We start from the raw sequence: 19812 nt of genomic DNA, 5'->3' as shown, positions 1-19812 counted from the left end.
AAGCTATGGTTTTCCCAGTAGTGATGTATGGAAGTGAGAGCTGGACCATAAAGAAGGCTGATTGCCAAAGAATTGATGCTTTTGAATTATGGTGTTGGAAGAGACTCTTGAGAGTCCCATGGACTGCAAGAAGAAGAAACCTATCCATTCTTAAAGAAATCAGCCCTGAGTGCTCACTGGAAGGACAGATGCTGAAGCTGAGGCTCCAATACTTTGGCCACCTCATGAGAAGAGAAGACTCCCTGGCAGAGACCCTGATGTTGGGAAAGATGGAGGACACAAGGAGAAGGGGACGACAGAGGACGAGATGGTTGGATAGTATTCTCGAAGCTACCAGCATGAGTTTGACCAAACTGCGGGAGGCAGTGGAAGACAGAAGTACCTGGCGTGCTCTGGTCCATGGGGTCACAAAGAGTCGGACACGACTAAACAACTAAACAACAACAACAACAGGTGAATAAATCCCGAAGAGAGATAAAAAACTGTTTATGTATGCAACTAGGGCAGCAAGGACTCTTTTAGCCCCAAAATGGAAACAACAAGAATTACCAACGATTGAAGAGTGACAGACGAGGATGATGGAATATGCAGAATTGGCGAAGCTGACCGGGAATATTTGAAACCAGCGTGATCAAGCTTTCCGAAAGGACTTGGGTAAATTTGTACAATATTTGAAGGACAATTGCAAACAATTAACAACAGGACTGATCTAAAAGACTTGTAATGATTATGATTCATACGTTCTTATATTTATGTAAAAATGTGACAATTGAAATGATGAAAGATAAGTAGGAAAAAATTCAAATGCTATGACACAGAAAGGAAATATGGTAACCATGAGGAGGGAGGGAGGGAAGTCGAATAGCTCGTAAGAGCAAATTTTACTGTGGGAAATAGGGGTGTATTTAAATGTTACAAAATGGAAAACTAAAAAATATTATATATTTTTTAAAAGAATCTGTCAGATCTCAGTCACCATCTGATTGCAGTATCCATTGCCAAATTACTTGTTTGCCAGTGACACTAACTGTGACCGCGCGCGCGCGCGCACACACACACACACACACTCACACACCATATAGTCTCTGTTTTCAGGTTATTGAATCATTCACAAAAAATAGTCATATTTGGGGTGAGACATTACTGTTCTAGACAATATGGGGTTGCTGGGAAAGAGAAGTTGGGAGAGAGGGAGGTAGAAAGGAGAAGACAGTGAATTTTTATTTTTATTTTACATTGTATATGTGCAAAGCTTTTGTGTCAGCATCACATAGACAGGTATTTTATTTCGCTGGCACTGCGAAAGTACAGAGGGCCCAAGGCATGGTTGGTTGCAGACACCTACCCAGCCCTATTGAAGTCAGTTGGAGTTACTTTCAAGTAAAAAACCACAGGCTGCCCAGATCCTTTGAGAAGAGAGCATTTCCAGAGATAATCACTTCACAAAAGAACCTGCTTTTAACTTCTCTTTCTCGAAGAAGAGGGTAATTCCTTGTGGACCCTATATTCGTAATCGCACAGTTCAATATGCACATACACCGTACTAAAGCGTGGTGTTGATAATGCCAAGGTTGCAGGTTCGGTCCCTGTATTGGACAGTTGCATATTCCTGGCCCTTCCAACTCTACAACTCTATGGTTCTATGGGCAAGCTTACAGGGGATGTAGATGAGGATACTGAGAACAGGCCATCTTTTTCAGAGCGAATCTCAGTGCTTGGAGACAGCAGTTTGCAGGGATAGCTTAAAAGGCATGGGGTTGGGGGTGCAAATTTAATTGCATACATGTGTGTGACAGGGTTGTGGTGGTGCCAGGAGATGGTCAGAGAAAGCTGGCTGTGATATGGTCCTGCTAAGATACTGGTAGCAGGGGGAGCAGCCAGGCTAGTCTTGTGCCATCCTTGAGTCTGGATTATTTGCTTCCTTCCTGGTGCAAATTAACCAGATGACTCCAGTTAAGCTTCATGGCATCAGGGGCCCACTTCTGATCTTATACTTTATCCTATGGTTTTAAATCTGAGGGGAATTGCAAGGGAGTTGAGGAAATACTCTGAGGACATGTATCAACCCATAGGAGAAGGATGATATTGAAGCTGTAAGGCTTCCTAAAAATGAACAGCAATGATCGTGCATGATAATATATGAACCTTATCAAAAATTCTGGTTCTGAGGCAAGGTATAGTTTCCATCTCTCTCAATCAATACAACAATTAGGGGATCCAACTAAAACAAGTAGAGGATTTATCTTTGCCCTTTGGGGATTTTTTTTTTTTTTTAAGGGGGGTATTATTGTTTCCAGAATCCCAGTAAATGAACCAACCAGTAAAATGAGAGTGCAGATCCTGTACAAACAGTGGAATAAATTGGGTGAACAGTAAACGCTTAAGATATTACTCGATACACCGAAATATTTTGCAAATCCCTTTTTTAAAAAGTGCCACAGAATTGCACATACACAGCTGAATTTATATAAGAAAATGGCAACTGCAAAGATACTCTGAAACTACGGTCTTTGATCTTGTCCACAGCTTTCTAAATTTCTCAACAGGCTTTCCTAAACGTTTTTAGCTGGCACCAAAAAGAGTAGGCAGGGAATTCTCAAGATGCTGCCACACTAAAGTACTTTTTGGAGGGAGGGTGGAAATAAGGGGAAGTGCTCCCCTGCTCAGAAAAGCACCCCAAGGTGGTCTGAGCATGTTCAATGGCCACAGATTGTTGACTGACTGTATTTGGGGGAGAGGAACAAAAACTGAAGGGAGAGGAAGTAGTTGGAGCCCTGAATAGAAGCATTGCACACTGCAATGTTTTACTGCGGGTGCTCCTTATTGGAGGTTTAATCATTTATTATCATCCCACCTTTCCTCCAGGGAGCTCAGTGTAGTGTACATGGTTCTCCCCCTCCTCATTTAATCATCACAACCACCGTGTGAGGCAGCTTAGGCTCAGGGTGAGTGACTGGCACCCAAGGCCACCTAGCAAACTGTCGCGCAGCGGTAAATTAATCAACGCAGAGTCTTCTTCATAAACAGAATTAAACTTTACTGAAGAAAATTAACTTGTTCATAAACAGCATAGTTAAAGAGCATACACAGAGAGCTCAAAGTAGCTATCTGACTCTTCACAGAGGCATAGTCTTAGCTACTGATTAACTAGAGGCCTGGGGCCACTCTGCCTGCCTTAGAATTACATTCACAGCAACACATTTCAACAACAGCACAGATACTACACTGGGCCTGCCTGCAAACAGGCTACAAATTTATAGAGAGAATGAGTGATCCTGTAGATTAATCACAATGATTCAGCAGTTAGATTTTAACAATTATAAGTTTTCAGGCTTGAATGATTGTGTAGGCCTTGTAGGCCTTGCGTTACTTATTCTGCTCTCAAGAACCTTTGTCTCATGACATGAGCCTCATGTCCAAGTGGAGAATTCAGCCCTGGTCTTTCCTAGCTCCTAGTATGACACACTGACTCTGATGTCACATTGGAGCACAACTGGACTACTGCTGGCAAATGGTGCACACTTCTTCACCTTGTGTGGCATCGTCAGTCTTGACTGCGAGGTTCCAAACATCACTCTCCTGATAAGGGGAAAAATAAACAAGTCAGCTAGTAGGAAATACTTGCAGGGCAATCTTGTCAACATCACTCTGTCAGCACTAGGGGTGGGCAAATCTTTCTTTTTTGGTTTCATTCAGTTTCCTCTTTTTTTCAAAGTTCAGTTCTCAACACTTTGAATGTTTGTGTATGTATATATATATATATACACACACACCCTCAGGAAAACTCAAGTGTTTTAGTGCAAATTCTTCCCATTATTCCCATTTGTATATGACTAACGGGCAGGGGTACCTTTACCTTTACCTTTATATGACTAACACGTTATTGCAGAGCAGTTTCCTTTTAGTACAATGCATTTTTGCACCTGGCTTTCACCAATACACACAATTTTATTCATGATTCATGCTGGAATGTGCATTTTTTGCACGCATCACTTGGCTAGAGAACTGCACACTTTGGAGAAGTCCAGGTTTTGGAGGATGGCTGTTTTGGTTTTGAAACCTGTGGATCAGGCAGGTTGACCTTTAAATCAAGTTTCTCCTCTGTCCCTAGTCAGCATCCATTCTTACAGAGGCAGAGTGGGTGCTATGTGGCACCTGTAGGAGTGGGAAATCAGGAGCAGGCTTGCCTCCCAAAACACTTCTGTATGTGCCTAACCCAACTGACATTCATAGCGTTAACAGGTATAATGACTGAGATGCTCACAGAACTGTAGAGTCATCTAGTCCAACCTCCTGCAAAGTTGCTTATGTGCTGTTAAGCTTTGGACCATTATTTGCTTTGCGCACAACTTTAGAAAAGTGGCAAAGAAGTATTTAAGTACTATATGAAGGCCATACCAGCTAAGGACTAATGTATGTGCACGATCACCTTACACCATGTACACCCGCTCAACCCAGTTAACAGTCAAGCATTCTAAAACTAAAGTGGTGATTTTGGGGAAGAAGAGAAAACCTTACGAATGGAGTTCGGACAATAAACCCATTGAACAACAATGCTATTATAAATACCTGGGCTTGGGTTTTAATTCAAAACTCTCCTGGAAGCCACACCTCCTCGCAGCTAAACTGAAATCCTCTCACTTGATTCATTCTTTATTACGGTTTGCAGAGGTCAGCGGCGGGAGTTTAGTTGCCCCCACAGTTGAGGTATTTCAAAAGAAGATTGTGTCACAATTATTGCATGGTGCAGAGATTTGGGGATATAGAAATAGTAATGCCCTCCCGTTAGAAGTGGTGCAGAACCCTTTCCTGAAATCACTGTTGATTATTCCCAAAGGTATACCTGCCCCCTTTTTAAGAGCTGAAGCAGGGCTAATTTCCTCACAAACCAGTGTGCATGTAGCGCTAGCCCTATACTGGCTGAAGGTGGCTAGCATGAGTAATACTAGGTTCCCTAAAAAATGCTTCCTAGAGCAATTGCAATCTATGCCCCGAAGCTCTTGAGCAAAGTCAGTAAGAGTCTCCATTATTACGGCTTTAATGTGGACTCCCTATCAAATTTTGCCTCTAACAGAGTCAAACAACTCATCAAAGAAAATTTTTATTTAGTCTCTAAATGGAGGGACCTTCATTCACTTTCCCAGGTGGCATATTCATCCTGGTATCCAATATATAAAACATCTTTTGGGCTGGAGCAATACTTTATTTATCTCATGCTGGCACTACTTAAAAAAGCATTTACAGTTTTGTGTTTTCAGTGTATGCCCTCCGCATATCTAAAGGGAAGATTTAATAACACCCCTGTGTACCAAAGACTCTGCGTCTGTGAGTCAGGAGATGTGGAGGATATGCAACACTATTTGTTATGATGCTCTTTATATACATCCCCTAGAAAAAAAATCCTTGATTGCATTCTCTGTTCTCTCTCCAACCGACCTCCCCTTGAGCAAATATCTATTTTGCTGGCTGGCAATAACGTATTTATTACTGCACAGGTTGCATAATTTGCCTTGACTGCAAGTAAGTTGAGAGCTTAGCGCCAACACAAGTATCATAAGGGGAAGTGAGAAACAGAGTGCTTAACATACGCAAATGTGATTTTTGCATTATTGTATGTTTGCTTTGCTGTTGTTGCTGTTCAGTTTTAAATTAATTAATTGTATCCTACACATTGTGACCAATTTTAACGGCTTATAGATTTTAGCAATAAAGATTTCATTCATTCACCCACGCAGCCATTGCCATTTGCAGAACCAGAACTGTTACAGGGGCCACAAAATACTTCTCTGCATTTGCCAGAAATCTATCCTTTTGTGTGCCAACATCTATACTTCGGAACTCCCTGCCTATTTACATCAAGCAGGTACTACTAGAAACATTGTTTACACAAGCCTACCCTGATGTGCAGAATGCTGAGATGAGCTTTAATCTGGATTTCATTTTATCACTGATTATTTTCCATATTATTTTTAAACTGTAAGGTAAAGATAAAGGGAAACCTGACCATTAGGTCCAGTCGTGACCGACTCTGGGGTTGTGGCGCTCATCTCGCTTTATTGGCCGAGGGAGCTGGCGTACAGCTTCCAGGTCATGTGGCCAGCATGACTAAGCCGCTTGTGGCGAACCAGAGCAGTGCACGGAAACGGCGTTTACCTTCCCTCCGGAGTGGTACCTATTTATCTACTTGCACTTTGATGTGCTTTCGAACTGCTAGGTTGGCAGGAGCAGGCACTGAGCAACGGGAGCTCACCCCATCACGGGGATTCAACCGCCGACCTTCTGATCAGCAAGTCCTAGGCTCTGTTGCTTAACCCACAGCGCCACCCGCGTCCCTTTTTTAAACTGTATTTACCAGTAATCTCTCTTTTACTCTTTTCGTAAACAATTTCGGTTTTTTACAGTCAAGTGGCCTATAGAAATCTGCACATCAAAACAGCCAGAATAATAATAATAATAAAAAAAGGGGCAGCCCCTTATTTTCCCTTCTATAGTTTTTTGCTCAAGAGCAGAGAAAGTTGGGTGACTAACCGGCTGCTCCCTGCTTTCAACTGTAAGGTTTTGGAAGGATGAAAAAGATTGAGGAGAGAGCCAAGCCTCTGCTTCTCGGCAGGCAGGACATTCAGGAGTTGTAGGGTTCAGCTCCAGCCCACTTCCGCTCCCTGCCTGAGCAGCCCCTTCCCCATGGTGATTCTCTTCTCTTATGGTGGCCAGGATGTCAGCCTGGGTGGAGAGGTTCTGCAGGTCCAGCTCCGTACACTCCACGGGGGCATGAGGCCAGTGGTGTAGCCTCTCCGTGGCACATGAGGAGACAGGGGCCACTGGGGGGCCACTGGGGGCTGCACCACAGTCCTGTCTAAGGTCTGTCAAGGAATAGTCACTGTAGCCAGAGTCCCTGAAAAAGTGTTGGTGCTCCGCAACGCTCCTGCCCAGAGGAGCTTGGTTGTTGGCAGGAATCACCTGAGCAAAGTCCCGGTCGGGCTCCTGGAATGGCCAGTGAACCCCAGGAGATCTTGAGACAAATTGGACAGCTTCAGCCAGACCTTTAAAAATCAAGGGGAGGGGGAAAGAGACAATTTATGAACATGGAGCAAGATGTTTGTTTAGAATTATAGAACTATAAAGTTGGGACCCCGAAGGCTCATGTAGTCCCATTTTTTCCTGCAATGCAGGAATCACAGCTAAAGATTCCCTGACAGAGGGCCACCCAACTTCCACTTGAAAACATCCAAGGAAGGACAGTCCACCACCTTCCAAGGGAGTCCATTCCATTGTCAAATGGCTCTTGCCCTCAGAAAATTCTTCCTGGTCTTTAGTCAAAATCTCCTTTCTTGTAATTTGAATCCATTGGTTTGCATGCTCTCCTCCAGAGCAAGAGGAAATAAGCTTGCTCCCTCTTCCATGCGGCAGATCTTCAGGTATTTGAATATGGCTTTCATAAACGCTGTTGAAATTAGGACCCCCCCACCCCCCTCTGCAAATCTCTCAATTTAAAGGCACTGGTTTCCTACAGCCACCTCTCCCTGGTCTCCCAGGAAAGGGAAGAGGAGAAGGCAAATCACCTCATGGATCTCTATGTAGCTAATTCCTCCTCTCAACACCAATGGATTTTCCCTCTGCCTTCCCAAATTGGCAACAGTCTCGTCTGTACCTTTGCAAATGAAAAAAAGCAGCTATTCAAAGCAATGGGTCTTCCTGATCATGCTTCCCTTTCCTTGAGCTTCTTCTAATCCAGGGGTACACAAACTGCAACCTCCCCCCCGGCAAGATCTTTCTGGACTACAACTCCCATCAGCCCCAGCCAGCATAGCATGTGGTCAGGGATGATAGGAGGTGTAGTCCAACAACATCTGGAGGGCCGCAGGTTGTGCACCCCTGTTCTAAACTAAGAAGGCCAAATTACTGTTGGCTTCTCTCGCAGGCTGTCATTTGCATGTCACCCTCATGATCCTGCCAATCTTTTGGTCATAAGAGCCCTGCTGGATCAAGCCAATGGCCCATCTCGTCCAGTGTCCTGTCGTCACAGTGGATGCCGCAAAGAGAAACTCACAAGCAGTCCCTGAGCAGAAGAAGCCTTTCCTCTCTTGCAGCTTCCAGCAACTGGAATTCAGAAGCACTGCTGCCTGCAACTGTAGCAGCAGAGCACAGCCATCATGGCTAGTAGCCATTGATAGCCTTCTCCTCCTCCATGAATTTGCCCAATCCTTTTTTTTAAACCATCCAAGTTGGTGACCACCATTGCCTTCTGTGGCAGGGAGTTCCAAAGTTCAACTGTGTAGCATGAAGAAGCCCCTTTTCTTTTATCTGTCCTGAATCTTCAAACATTCAGCTACATTGGATGTCCGAATGTTCTATTGTTAGGCATGCTAGATTCCTGTGTTTGAATAAGATCCTAAGTATTTGGATACATGAACTATATTGCTTAAAGAAGCGGAGACGGGGGGAGAGAGAGACAGAGAGAGAGAGAGAGAGAGAGAGAGAGAGAGAGAGAGAGATGGAGAGAGAGAGAGAGAGAGAGAGAGAGATGGAGAAACCACAATTCCTTCACCGCCCACCCCCTCTAGGCCTCAGAGCATCACCATTAGAGTATTACCTTCCTGTGGCCTTTGCCAAGGACTCAAACGCTTGATGGCTACAGAGCAGGTGTTGGACAGGAATGTGCGGCAAGGGAAGCGAGCAGACATGGCAGAATCTTGAAATGTCCCCTCCTCGTCAGATAAATCCTGACTACTCTGGAACGCTTGAAAGATAAAAAAGATACAGAGGAAAAACACTGTCAGCACACACACCTAGTCATCAGCGATGTAAGGAATTAAAAAAAAACAGGAATATCAGCCTTGCAAGTAAGTCTTCATACACTGAGGAACTGATACTACATAGCCAGGGACATGGGTGGTGCTGTGGTCTAAACCACTGAGCCTCTTGGGCTTGCCGATCAGAAGGTTGGCGGTTCGAATCCACACGACGGGGTGAGCTCCCATTGCTCTGTCCCAGCTCCTGCCCACCTAGCAGTTCGAAAGCACACCAATGCAAGTAGCTAAATAGGTACTGCTGTGGCAGGAAGGTAAATGGCATTTCTGTGTGCTCTGGTTTCCATCACGGTGTTCCGTTGCACCAGAAGCAGTTTAGTCATGCTGGCCACATGACCCAGAAAGCTGCCTGGACAAATGCCGGCTCCCTTGGCCTGAAGCAAGGTGAGGACCACACCTCATAGTCACCTTTGGCTGGACTTAACCGTCCAGGAGTCCTTTACCTTTTTACCTTGACTACATAGCCATGATGCGAGTCAGTGTACTGTGGTGGATACAGCACTGGGCTAGGACTTTTGGGAGATCTAGGTTTGAATCCCCACTCGGCCATGTGAAGGCCACTGGGTGAGACTTTTGGGTCCAACTGCTGTCTCTCTGTGTCTAACCTACCTCACAGGGTTGTTGGATTAAGTGAGGAGGAAGGAGAACTGCATGTGCCACCTTAAGCTCCATGGAGAAAAGGGTGGGATATAAATTCAGTAAATAAAACAAATGTGTGTTTTATTAATCCCACCTGAACACATTCTGACTATCCACAGAGCTTGTCAAAAAAGGAAAAGAACCAGTCCAGTTATTATTGTGATTGGTAATTAATTACCTATTATAAAGTAAGGACATATGTAACTGAGGACAACCTAGCACCTTATTAGTTATTATTACATAATAAGAAAAGCACAGGGACGCAGGTGGCGCTGTGGGTAAAAGTCTCAGCGCCTAGGGCTTGCCGATCGAAAGGTCGGCGGTTCAAATCCCTGCGGCGGGGAGCGCTCCCGTCGTTCGGTCCCAGCGCCTGCCAACCTAGCAGTTCGAAAGCACCCCCGGGTGCAAGTAGATAAATAGGGGCCGCTTACAAGCAGGAAGGTAAACAGTGTTTCTGTGTGCGGCTCTGGCTCGCCAGAGCAGCGATGTCACGCTGGCCACGTGACCCGGAAAGTGTCTCCGGACAGCGCTGGCCCCCGGCCTCTTGAGTGAGATGGGCGCACAACCCTAGAGTCTGGCAAGATTGGCCCGTACGGGCAGGGGTACCTTTTAAGAAAGCACTGCTCAAACTATAGAAAGCACTTCACAATTAGCATTTTCATTTTTACAACAGCCCAACGAGATATGCACCTATTATGCCCATTTTTGCAAATGTGGAAACTGAGGACAAAAAAAAGTAACTTGCACCAAGCATCCAGAGGGGATGTGCAAAGAATAGGTCCTCTGGGTCCCACTAGCCTGCTAGCTACTCTCCATTCTACCTGCTCACACCACACTTAGGAAGTTTAAAGAGCCCTGGGGTAAGAGACACAATTATGGGGCTGTCTAGGATGGTGCAGAAAAGTGGGGAAGGGTGTAGTCAACAGCAAGAAATGCCAAAGGAAGTGGAGAAAGCAATAGAACATATTCTGTAGAAGTGAAAAAAACTCTTGAGAGGTGAGACCTCTCAGCAGGACCAGTGAACCACATCAGTGGCCCATCTCACCCAGCATCCTGTTCTCACAGTGGCCAACGAGATGCCCCTAAAAGGAAGCCCACAAGCAGGACCTGAGCACAAGGGGACCCTCCCCACCCTCCTGCTATTCAGAAGCATGACTGCCTCTGACTATGGAGGCAGAGCCACCATGGCTAGCAGCCACTGGAAAGGAAGGGGGTAAGAGTTTCTGCACAAGACTGACTCACCATGCTGGCAGTGGTTCTTCCAGATCCGTCTGCAGTAGAGGATGGTAACGGTCACCAGTGCCAACCCAGTGATGATAAATGTGGTGAGGGTCAGCACAATAAAGAGCAGGTCCTGAGTAGCAGGTATGGGATACTTCACCGGCACTACGCTCTCTCCGGAGTCGCCTGCAGACACATCAATGAGGAATGATCAGCCACAGATGCTTCAGTTTGCTCATTAGTAAGGTCACAGATCCCAGTTGCCCTTCAGTAAGCATATTGGCTGGGCAGGAAATGCAAAAAAAAAGGGGGGGTGCATCTTTCCAGACTGCAAAACTGCAGCCCTCCATCTCAGAAGGTTTGCAGAAAACAAAACATTGAAGGAATTGGCAGGGCCACCCAGCAGGAGATGAGCTTCTTTACTTCAGGGTGCATTAATCTGCAGGCATGAGGAGGCGGCGGCAAAAAGCCCTTTCAGTGAGGACATGTGTTGCTTCTATGGGTCAACAGCTGCTAAAAGCTCCAAGCTCCATCTATGGAACTCCCTGCACTGAAGGGGACAAGGGAGAGTTAGGGCCCAATAAAGTGCAACGTACTGTGTGGCGTAGTGGTTAGAGTGTCAGACTAGGACCTGGGAAAAGACCAGGTTTCATATCCCACACTTGGCCATGAAACTCACTGCGTGAGACGTTGGGGGTCAGTCACTGCTTCTCAGACTAAACTACCTCACAGGGCTGTGGTGGGGATTTCATAAGAGAACTTTCTATACGCCACCTTGAGCTCTTTGGAGAAAAAGATGGGATATAGAAATACAACAAGTAACCTGAAAATAGATAGGGCTTCTAAAGCAACGCTGTCATAATTTTACACAAGTAGAAACTGTGGTCTTGGATACAGCAAAAATAGCTTGCGAGAGGGTAATGGTCTGAGTCTGGTTTCTAGGGGCATGATTTATAGTCTCAGTGAAACTTCAGTGATTTCTACGCTTGACCAGCAGAATAAGTTATGCAAAATGTGAAATTTGAAATACGTGCATAAATTGATACAGATTGTAGATTCTTGCATTCCCTGCCCCCACCCCCTTAGTATGGAACTTTTTTCTTTTAAAGCACTTTTCCCCTCGCTGCTGCAGTTGAAACAGTTCTAGAATGAAGTGGCATGATGAAATTGCAATCTGAATTGGGGGAAATAGATGGGCAAAAGACCTAGCAGGTACTTACAATCAAGCTCAGAGGAGGGGGTCCGCCTTGTGCAAGGAATGCATTCCTGAGCCCTGAGCCCTCCAATTTGAGTTTTCCTGTAGAAACTGTCAAGAGGAAGAAAAATGGAGCAGACAAGTTATGAGACCCATATGTACCAAAAGAACCTGAGTGACAGAGGATGCTCTGTGCAGTGGTCATTAGCTCAAAGCCAACATTGCTGCTGTTTAAGTATTTTTCCAACACTGGCTCTCTGTGTCCCCTCAACACTGCAGTGCTAAGGACCAATCCATGCACTCAAATTGTTCCCAATGCACAATTACTACATCCAATGCTCAGTGAATCAATTGGATGAATGCTTCACCATGCACCCAGTTCATGTTCAGTTGCACCAAAACACAAACCGGTGGACAGAGCCACTCTGGTGAGAATTTTTTATTTATTTCATAATGTTTATACACTGCTTGACTGGAAAAACAACCACCTCAAAGCAGTTCACAAAGAGAACAATATAATTATCTTCAAAAAACCAACTCTTTCAAACATTTAGAAGATAAAAATAAGCAATTAACAAAAAACAAAAAAAAACCCACCAATGGTTTAAAACTGACATCAACTTTTTAAGCATCTGGACATTTTGCCTAAACAAAAATGTTTTCAGCAGCTGCTGAAAAAGAGTACAGTGAAGGTGTCCCTCTGATGTCAACAGGCAAGGAGTTCCAGTCTTGGTGCTGCTGCACTAAAAGATTGAATTCTTACAAATGTGAAATGGGTATTATGTGGGACTTGTAAGCGTGCCAGTTCCACAGGTCCTGTGTTGCTCTTGGAGTTCACCTTGTACTTACCCGGGGAAACACTCTCCACAGGCTGCATTCAAGATGGAGGAGCAGTTGTGTCTCTGGAACCGGTTGAGGAGACTGCATGAGACGCAGGGCTTGCAGCCAAGGTGGCTCAAGTTGTTCTTGAACCTCCTGGGCGGGCATGGAACACAATGGGCACTTCCCCCTTCACCATAACCACACTCCTGTCGAAACACAGGAACAAAGCCATTGACTGTAGCTGCAGCCTGAGACCGTGTCCCCCCCACCAAAAAAGAGCCAGATGAAATGCCACAGGCAGAAGGTTTGGCATCCTTTTCTAAGTTGTTTTTCCCCCTTCTTCTTAACTATCAGTTTCTAAAATACATATAACAAGCAATCCCCATGTACCTACTGCTACCCAATAAAAATTCAATAATTATACAATGTAAATGACATGGTTAAACAGAGTTTGTAAATAGATCCAAATTCATTGCATCCGTTAGGGGTCTTCTACCTGAACCGGCATGGCATACTGGTTAGAGTGCTAGACTAGGACCTGGGACACCAGGGATCAAATGCTACCTCAGCCTGGAAGCTCACGGAATGGCCTTGGGAGCTAGTCACTGCCTCCCAGACTATGCCACCTCAAAACATTGTTATGGGGATTAAATGGGGAGAAGTAGCACGTAAACCGCCTTGGGCTCCTTGGAGGAAAGGTGGGATACAAATGTAAATTTTTTAAAAAATAGTAATAGTAACAACCACAACAACAACAACAACAACAACGCTTCCATTTAACAGATTACACCAGTAATAGAAAGTAGAAGCTTTGTTCTAATAATCTAATAATAATCTCTAATAATCCAGACCTGCATTTCCTCTAAGGACATGATTTAATTTCTACCCATTTGCAAAGCTAAGGTGAGGGTGAAGGAATGGGTTTCTGTGTAGCAAGTTTAAAACTGGCTCAACCCCCCCTTTTGTTCTTTCAAAAGAGAGCATTTTAAAATGCGTAAAACTTGAGCTGTTGAGCAAAAGCAAAATAAGGACACAATTGCATAAACAAGCTCTCTCCTTTATCAGTCACAGCAAGGGATGACCCTGACTCTTTAGGGGAATAAAGAAAACACGTCAATACTTTATCTTATGTGCTCACCACAAAATATGTAGGGACCGATGTCCAGGAAAAGAAACCCATTCCTTCAAGGGAATGCCTCTGTATAAGCCAGTGTGATTTATAGATCTGTGGACTCCACTTATGTGGATTCCCAGCAGCTGTTCCTATTCCAATCAAATAAGAGCTGTCTCCAATATCGTAACTGAAAAAATTGAAAAAAATCTTCTACACCAGGAATCTCTAACCGGCATCCCACAGCCAGTGGTGTAATGTGTGTGTGGTGGTGGGGGGCATGGTTCCAGACACAAAATTCTGAGGGGGTGCAACCAGGCACTCCCACAGGGATATCTGCCCCACCCTGGTGGGTGGCAGAGCAACTCAGGCCCATGGGGAGCTGGGCTCCATCTTTTGTGGGTAGGTGGTGCAGCACAGCCTCACTTGGCTCCAGTGGGATGGAGCACTCTGGCACCGACTTGCCCATCCCAGGTGCTGACAACCCACACTATGCTGCTGCCCAGAGTGGAGGGGGCCAAGCCCAGAAGGGATTATTGACAGCCCTGAGCAGCTTCAGATTACCTTGGAAGGCTCCGTTCCAGGACCACATTTCAGACAAGGGCTGCATCTCCCCTGATCGTCCAGGTACTCATCCTGGTCGCATTTGAGTGGGTTGGCAGGCAACTGTGGTACCTGTCAGAAGGAAAAGAGCCTCTTAAGGTCTGCATTAACTTGGATCTGTCCTTAGCTTAAGGTTGTGATCTTTCCCAGGGACCTGGGTGATTGTACAGCAAGCGGAGCAAACCAAAACCAGCACAACAATCCTTTTTTCTTAGGGCTTAACTTCCTAAACTCCCAAAGTGCCTCTGCTTGAACCTGTTGCACACAGAAACTTCCAAATCCCTGCAAGAGACACCTCTTGGTGCATAATGATATGGTACTGCTGAATATCAGTTATTTGGAGACCTGCAAGAGGGGCACTTTATACACGTCCTGCCTTCAAGAACACCCAGCTCATTAAGTGCATAAGAAGACCCCTGCTGGATCAGGCCATGACTCATCTAGTCCAGCATCTGGTCCTCAGTGGCCAACCAGATGCCCAAATGAGAAGCCCACCAGCAGGAAACGAGCACGAGCCCTTTCTCCTCCCGTGGTTTCCATCAACTGGCATTCAGAAGCATTGCTGCCTCCAGCTGTGGTGGCAGAGCAGAGCCATCATGGCTATTAACCACCGATAGTCTTCTCCCTCCAGAAGCTTGACTAATCCTCTTTTAAAACCATCCAAGTTTGTGGCCATCACTGGCTCCTAGAGGACTGAGTTCCATAGTTTCACTATGCGCTGAATGAAAAGAGACTTCTCTTTATCTGTCCTGAATCTTCCAACATTCAGCTGCATTGGATGCTCACGAATTCTAGAGTTATGAGAGAGAGAGAACTTTTCTCCATGCCATGTACCATTTTATAAACTTCAATCATGTCCCCTCTTATAGTCATACCTCGGGTTGAAGTAGCTTCAGGTTAAGCATTTTCGGGTTGCGCTCCACGGCGACCCGGAAGTAATGGAGTGCGTTACTTCCGGGTTTCGCCACTCGCACATGTGCAGATGCTCAAAATGACATCACACGCATGTGTGGAAGCGGCAAATCACGACCTGCAGACGCATGGAAGCGGGTTGCGTTTATTTCAGGATGTGAACGGGGCTCCGGAACGGATCCTGTTCGCATCCAGAGGTACCACTGCACTTGCCTTTTCTCCAAACTGAAAGGTCCCCAACATAGCAACCTTTCCTCCTAGGGGAGTCGCTCCATCCCCTTGAACATTTTGGTTGCCCTTTTTTTGAACCATCTCTACCACATCCTTTTTAGGTGAGGCAACTGGCACTGTATGGAGCATTTCAAATGTGATCCCACAGTATATTTGTATAAGATTTGTAATACTGGAAGTTTTCTTTTTTGCATGGCCTTTTGTAATGATGTTTCCCTTTTCCATGGCTGCCACACCCTGGGTTGACACTGCCTCTGAGCCTAACCTACATTGCAGGGCTGTTGTAAGGATATGAAATTTATATACTGCTCTCCATTAGAGGATCACAGAGTGGTTTAATGTTTAAAAACACAAAAATACATGGCATGATAACAAACCAAAGGCTTGGGATAAGAGGAATAAATGAGGGAACAGGGAGTATCATGTACTCCTCCTTGAGCTCCTTAGGAGGAAAATATGGGATATAAAAGTACTCATCCCCATCGTCCTCCTAGTAAATTTTTAATACATTTGCAGTGCAATCCAATGCATGTCCATTCAGAAGTGAGTTCCACTGTGTTTAAATGGGACTTATTCCCAGGTGTGGTTTTTTTTTTTTTTTTGGGGGGGGGGGAGATTATAGCACCACAACCTTATTTTGGCTTTTCAGGAGCTTATCACCTCTGAAACAATATTCTAGCCCACTGATAGCTTTAGCTCTTATGAATTTCTCCAATCATTAGAGGCTGTGCTCTGTAACTCCCATAATGAAGATTTAGATATTTTTATTAAAATACCCCAACACTTGCCCTCCCCTCAGCTTGACAGCACAAGAGAGTTTTATGCAATGGAGCCATTAAAATGGAGAAGATTCCTACATTGGTAACAAACGCCACCATAAGCATCAGCCACACTTCCTTCTTCATCTCCAACGCAGCAGTTCCTCAGTCAGAAATGTAGCTGGCCAGGCGCCCTTGTGAACTTCGTTCCTTAGGATCTAAACTATGAAAGAACAAAAAGGGGAAAGAGTGAGGGGAGAATTAAGAATTAAGGTTTTTCCCAGACAGGGTGATTCCCCCCCCCAAAAAAAAAGTCTCTTGCACCCTGAGATACAAAGCAACTTTGTTGTGACAAACAACTTTCAGCATCACAAATAGCTGTGCCATTCTTAATCCCTGCTCAAATTTTAGTTAGCAAGTCTCAACAAATGAAACTGATCTGTAAAAAATGTAACTTGAAAAAAGACGTTGCACATACTTTTGTAAACCAATAACTCTTTAATAGAAATACATTTTTAAAAAAATTAGTTAGCAAGCCAGGAAGGAGCAAAGCATGCATTGGTTGCATTTTTTAAATTTAGATGAAGGTCGCAGTTTAAATAAAACCACGCGTATTACTGCAGATGAGGAAAAAATTGTTTAGTTCTCAGTCACTACCAATCTAGCTATCAATCTACAGTGCATGATATAGTATCACAATCATGGCCTTGAGGATTTATCTCATACTGTTCCTGTGACATGTTGTTCTTATTACTAATTTATTATCCATCCTTCACCCTAGGTCCCAGGGTAGGTCACAACAGGAAAATGCAGTATTAATTTGGAATATTCGTACTCAAAGTGTTTGGCAGACAGCTTAATTTTTGGGGGGGGGGGATTCCATAAACTTTAAGTTTCCAAAGGGTCTAGTAAAAAACCTTGATGCTGCATCATGTTTTTTCTGGTATCATCTCTCTATTTTCCTTTTCTAATAATTTTAAAACGTCAATAAAAGTTACGTTTTAAAAAATATTTAAAACAGTTTTTTAAAACTTGCAATCACAAAAACAAAAAACAAAAAAACAGTTCTTGGCTCTGCTTCCGTGGCTTCCAAATTCGTGGTGAGCGCTTTTGTTGTCAACTAAACCGCACCATCTGTCATTCCAGGATCCGACCTGTCGGGTTCAGAGAGCCAGAAAGCCAATAAGTTCTCTGGAATGAAAGATTAAGACCCTCTCCCCCACCGACTCAACGCTGCAAGCCCGGGCTTGCCCAGCAGCCCAGCCTCTAGGAGTCCACGTGGACCCGCTTCATCTCCCCTTCGCCTGGCTGCCCTCCAAGCCTGTAGCTCAGGGCTCGATTCCCGAAGAAGCCTGGCCGGGCTCCCAGCTTTAGGAGGCGGGGGCGGGATACATTTCTTAAAAAGTGAGGGAGGTCGAGAAGGCTCCTTTCTCCGTCCCTTTTTTCTTTCCTGCATTGCACGGGGTTGTCTATTTGGTCTTTGGGTCCCTTCGAACTGTTCATTTCTATGATTCTATGAAAGCAATTCCTGCCTGCCCGCCACTCCGCTCCCTCCCCATACTTCTTCGGCTTGTTTTCCCCGTTTAGAAACCGGGAAAGCCAAAAACTCCCGTCCCTCCTTTCCACGCGAAGACAGGCAGGCAGGCTGTGGCGATATGCCTAGACGCGCCCGACGGGGCCTCAGCCAGAGCACCGTGCACACGTTCTGTAAACCCGCGGGCGTCCTCCGGACCCGATTACCTGGGGACACGCAGGAGGAGCGAGTCAGCCCTCGGAGTCAAACCGAACCAACTCCAAGGCAGAGACTGAAGGTGGTGCGGCGCAGCTCCCCAGGCGCACACCTGTCAGACTGAACGTTTACCTGAACAGCAGCGAAAGATATATCTCTGGACTGCTGCATCCCGCGGCGGAGACAAATAGAGAGAAACTGCTCTCCCATTGGCTGACGGCTGAGCCTCTATACGGACTGCGCTTCCCGAGGGGTGGGGCTTACCGACCAATCAATGGAAGGCGAAGAGGCGAGATAAGAGAAGCCGCTCTCCCATTGGCTGTTGCCCAAGCCGCTATGCTAATTGAGCTTCCCGAGGGGCGTGGTTTACCGTGCACACACTGGAAGGATAAGCTCGCTTGGTTCTTTATTATTTTATTACTGTATTATTATTAAATTTTTATTGAATACAAAAAAAATCAAATAAGAAAAGAAATAAAGAAACAAATTTCATACATATGCACATGAGTAGAATTATTTATACTGTACATCTATAAAGCAATATTCAAAAAGAAGAGGAAGAAAGGAAAAAAAGAAAAGAAGTTAAAAATAGAAATTTAGAAAATAGAAAAATGTTCACCATAAACAACAATTTCAGATCTATAAAGGTAAAGGGACCCCTGACCATTAGGTCCAGTTGTGGCCGACTCTGGGGTTGCGTCACTCATCTCGCTTTATTGGCCAAGGGAGCCGGCGTACAGCTTGTGGCCAGCAGGACTAAGCCGCTTCTGGCGAACCAGAGCAGTGCACGGAAACGCCATTTATCTTCCCACTGAAGCGGTACCTATTTATCTACTTTCACTTTGATGTGCTTTCGAACTGCTAGGTGTGCAGGAGCAGGCACTGAGCAATGGGAGCTCACCCCATCACGGGGATTCGAACCGCCGACCTTCTGATTGGCAAGCTCAAGAGGCTCAGTGGTTTAGACCACAGCGCCACCCGCGTCCCTTTTTTAAACTGTATTTACCTGTAATCCCTCTTTTACTCTTTTCGTAAACAATTTCGCTTTTTTACAGTCAAGTGGCCTATAGAAATCTGCACATCAAAACAGCCAGAATAATATTAATAATAAAAAAGGGCAGCCCCTTATTTTCCCTTCTATAGTTTTTTGCTCAAGAGCAGAGAAAGTTGGGTGACTAACCGGCTGCTCCCTGCTTTCAACTGTAAGGTTTTGGAAGGATGAAAAAGATTGAGGAGAGAGCCAAGCCTCTGCTTCTCGGCAGGCAGGACATTCAGGAGTTGTAGGGTTCAGCTCCAGCCCACTTCCACTCCCTGCCTGAGCAGCCCCTTCCCCATGGTGATTCTCTTCTCTTATGGTGGCCAGGATGTCAGCCTGGGTGGAGAGGTTCTGCAGGTCCAGCTCCGTACACTCCACGGGGGCATGAGGCCAGTGGTGTAGCCTCTCCGTGGCACATGAGGAGACAGGGGCCACTGGGGGCTGCACCACAGTCCTTACCTGCTAGCTATTGATATATGCAATGGACAGGCACGGCTTCCACACAGGAAGATTCCTCTAGCAATACACTTTTACGAGTGCCACATAATACTCAATATGCACTTGTAAAAAAGTGATAGTTTTGCACAGCAGCACCTACAACTTTTGAACTCCCTGCCTATTGTCATCAGGCAGATACCTCCACTGTCCACTTTCCATTTCTGTTTAGGCTAACCTGCCCAGATCTGTAGAATGTTGACAAGTGTTATGATCCAATTTTTAGCTTATCATTTATTTTAATTATTTTCTG

The 19812-nt window shown here is 45.2% G+C and overlaps 1 protein-coding gene across 4 annotated transcripts; it reads right to left on the bottom strand.

Annotated features, from left to right (window-relative positions):
• Positions 1–3013: 3013 nt before the first annotated feature.
• On the bottom strand, positions 3014–18285 carry EDA2R (ectodysplasin A2 receptor). 4 transcript variants are annotated; one of them, XM_028715691.2, is made up of 9 exons: positions 18161–18285; positions 16399–16522; positions 14360–14470; positions 12712–12890; positions 11888–11973; positions 10689–10853; positions 8591–8737; positions 6529–7040; positions 3014–3579 (listed from the first exon to the last, which is right to left on the bottom strand). In XM_028715691.2, exons 2-9 carry the CDS (start codon positions 16444–16446, stop codon positions 3499–3501), a joined length of 1329 nt encoding a protein of 442 aa, XP_028571524.2. In that variant the 5' UTR covers positions 16447–16522; positions 18161–18285; the 3' UTR covers positions 3014–3498. The 4 variants fall into 4 exon arrangements, with proteins under 4 accessions (XP_028571524.2, XP_028571523.2, XP_028571525.2 ...); XM_028715690.2 differs by having other exon boundaries at positions 18040–18196; XM_028715692.2 differs by having other exon boundaries at positions 16399–16517; positions 18161–18193.
• Positions 18286–19812: the final 1527 nt, after the last annotated feature.

The sequence above is a fragment of the Podarcis muralis genome, chromosome Z (genome assembly GCF_964188315.1).
Source record: "Podarcis muralis chromosome Z, rPodMur119.hap1.1, whole genome shotgun sequence".
NCBI classification, from domain to species: Eukaryota; Metazoa; Chordata; class Lepidosauria; order Squamata; family Lacertidae; genus Podarcis; species Podarcis muralis.
Note: the sequence above shows the minus strand (reverse complement) of the source record. Positions and strands in the feature narration are given on the sequence as shown.